This window comes from Drosophila willistoni (genome assembly GCF_018902025.1).
Source record: "Drosophila willistoni isolate 14030-0811.24 chromosome XL unlocalized genomic scaffold, UCI_dwil_1.1 Seg142, whole genome shotgun sequence".
In the NCBI taxonomy this organism is placed as follows: domain Eukaryota; kingdom Metazoa; phylum Arthropoda; class Insecta; order Diptera; family Drosophilidae; genus Drosophila; species Drosophila willistoni.
Window position 1 is genome coordinate 1,339,147 of NW_025814053.1, and position 2,543 is coordinate 1,341,689.

At 37.8% G+C, this 2,543-nt stretch overlaps 1 protein-coding gene across 1 annotated transcript; it reads left to right on the top strand.

Annotated features, from left to right (window-relative positions):
* Nucleotides 1-477: 477 nt before the first annotated feature.
* On the top strand, nucleotides 478-2,334 carry LOC6652960 (probable cytochrome P450 28d1). The gene is given in 8 exon segments (XM_002075237.4): nucleotides 478-671; nucleotides 733-871; nucleotides 936-1,043; nucleotides 1,110-1,200; nucleotides 1,203-1,736; nucleotides 1,795-1,881; nucleotides 1,884-2,060; nucleotides 2,131-2,334. Coding segments are annotated over 8 exon segments (1,497 nt in total). The 3' UTR covers nucleotides 2,298-2,334.
* Nucleotides 2,335-2,543: the final 209 nt, after the last annotated feature.

Genomic DNA, 2,543 nt, shown 5'->3' on the forward strand with positions numbered 1-2,543 from the left:
TTTCAATCAAATTTGGTAGTTTGGTAGACATACATAGATAAGATTAATTAGTCTGCCAAATTTGATTGCGAATTTTTTGTCCTTTGCACTGTGTATACTCTACCATTATGGTAAGTAGCAATTGATAAGAACTTTCAATATTAAACAGCGAACAACGAAATTTACCTTTGATATGTACAGTCTTTGGCAAAGCTAGCAAGTAATCAGGAAGCCGCTGGCTTTGACACCAGCAAACTGCTTTGAAAACATCGAAATCTGCAGATGCATTTTCTGCAATAAATACAATTTTATTTGAAAGTGCTTAAAGTGTTTCTTATCTCTCCTATCAAACCATTATAAAAAAAACATCTACGGCGCCTTGGTAACAATAATGAAATTCAGTTGGTCACTTTATGCTGTTTGAAAATAAATTCAGCTTCTGTATGCTGTTCCAGTTTAGTTTGATTTTGTTCGCACCAGTGAGCGTAACTCTAGAAAATGGGTGCAATCTGTGTGACCTTGTTTCTACTGGCTGTTTTTGTGGCCTTGATATATGTATTTCTAGTCTGGAATTTCAATTACTGGTCTAATCGTGGCATCAAAACCGCAAAATCATGGCCCCTGGTGGGAAGTTTTCCAAGCATGTTTACACAAAAAAGAATTGCTATTTACGACATTGAGGATATCTATCTGTAGGTACTTGTAATCTGAAGGTCCTTTAAATTGCTTTAATTTTGGATTTAAATGCTTTAGAAAATACAAGCGCACTGAGAATTTTGTTGGTGTCATTAATACTCGTTTGCCGCAGTTGCTCGTTCTTAGCCCGGAATATGCTCATAAAATATTCGTCTCGAATTTTAGTAGCTTTCACGATAATGAAATTTCCAAGTTTGTGCGTAAAAATATCATATATCTTTAGCATTTGTATTATGAAATATTCAATCATTCAAATTTAGGTCAGCCAAAAGGTGGACAAAATTTTGGCAAATAATCCCTTTGCATTAACAGGTAACGCTTGGAAGAGGAAGCGAGCCGAAATAACGCCTGGCTTGACTGCCAACCGTGTAAGATATTATACAGCTACATTAGACATCATTATTTTCTCTTATCTGATTGAGATCTCTGTTCAGGTGGGTGCCGTCTATCCTGGAACTCAAAGCGTGTGTCGCCAGTTTGTTGACTACATCAAGAGGCAACAACTCATGGCTTCATCGGAAGGCCTAAGGATATTTGTCTCTGTTATACTACCGAAGTCGTTGCGGATTGTGTTCTAGGCATTAGTGCAAAAAGTTTCACTGATAATCCCACACCACTGGTGGGCATGATTAAGCGCGTGTTTGAGCAATCTTTCGCGTTTAAATTCTTTACGATGATTGCCAACATTTGGCCACCAATAAGAAAGTTTTTCACTGTTGGATTTTTTGCCAAGGATGTGGAAGAATTCTTTTTTGATCTGATGCAGAAATGTATTGATTTGCGACGTCAAGATCCAAAGCTACAGGATCGTGCTGATTTTCTCAACTACATGCTACTGCATTTACAGGATAAAAAGGGTTTATACACGCCGGAGTTGGTTTCGCATACCGTGAGTATTCTTACTGATGGTTTTGGGACTACCGCATTGGTACTGGCTCATACATTATTGCTGTTAGCTCGTTATCCCGAGGAACAACGAAAATTAAGAGAGGAGCTCGGCAACAGTAACGTGACGTTTGAAAAACTTAGTGAGCTGCCTTTTCTAGATGCCTGTATAAATGGTGGGTTGCCATGGGAAGATGTCCATAAAAAGAAATATTAATTTTTTTTTGTCTTTAGAAACACTTCGCCTGATTCCACCACTTTTGTCTGGTCGTAAGATAGTAACCGAATCCTATGATTTTGTTAATAAGAATGGTGTCCGGGTGCGGAACCTGGTGATGCTATCATTGTTCCTGTCTATTCTTTCCACCATGATCCAGAATACTATGATGAGCCAGAAGAATTCAAGCCCGAACGTTTTCTAGAAATCAATGGAGGTGTCCGAAAGTACAGAGATCAAGGGGTCTTCTTTGGCTTCGGTGACGGGCCAAGAATTTGCCCAGGTAAGGCATATGCAATGCAATTCTCCATTCTATTACTGATTTGAATCTTTATTTGGCTTTGACTCAACAGGTATGCGATTTGCTCTAACACAAATGGAGGCAGCTTTGGTCGAAATTTTACAGAATTTCAACATAAAGATCAATCCAAAGACCCGCAAGGATAATGTTTTGGAAGATACTTACTTCATGGCATCATTAAAAAATGGCATATGGTTAAATTTCGAAACAATACAATAACTACAATATTAAGAATTGAATATGTAAGCTTCGCAATCAAAATCCAGTTGTGATGACACAATCAATTTAGACGTTTCTTAACTTTTTCTTATTACTGTGTATGCTACAAATTTTGCTTATATGGTAAACGCATTAGATAAATATTGCCCTAATATCAACAGGGCCAGTTGAACCAAAGGCAATATCTTAATCGAGGATAAATCAGCCAAAATTGCTTCAATGCTGTCCAGGGAAGCCACTTGCATG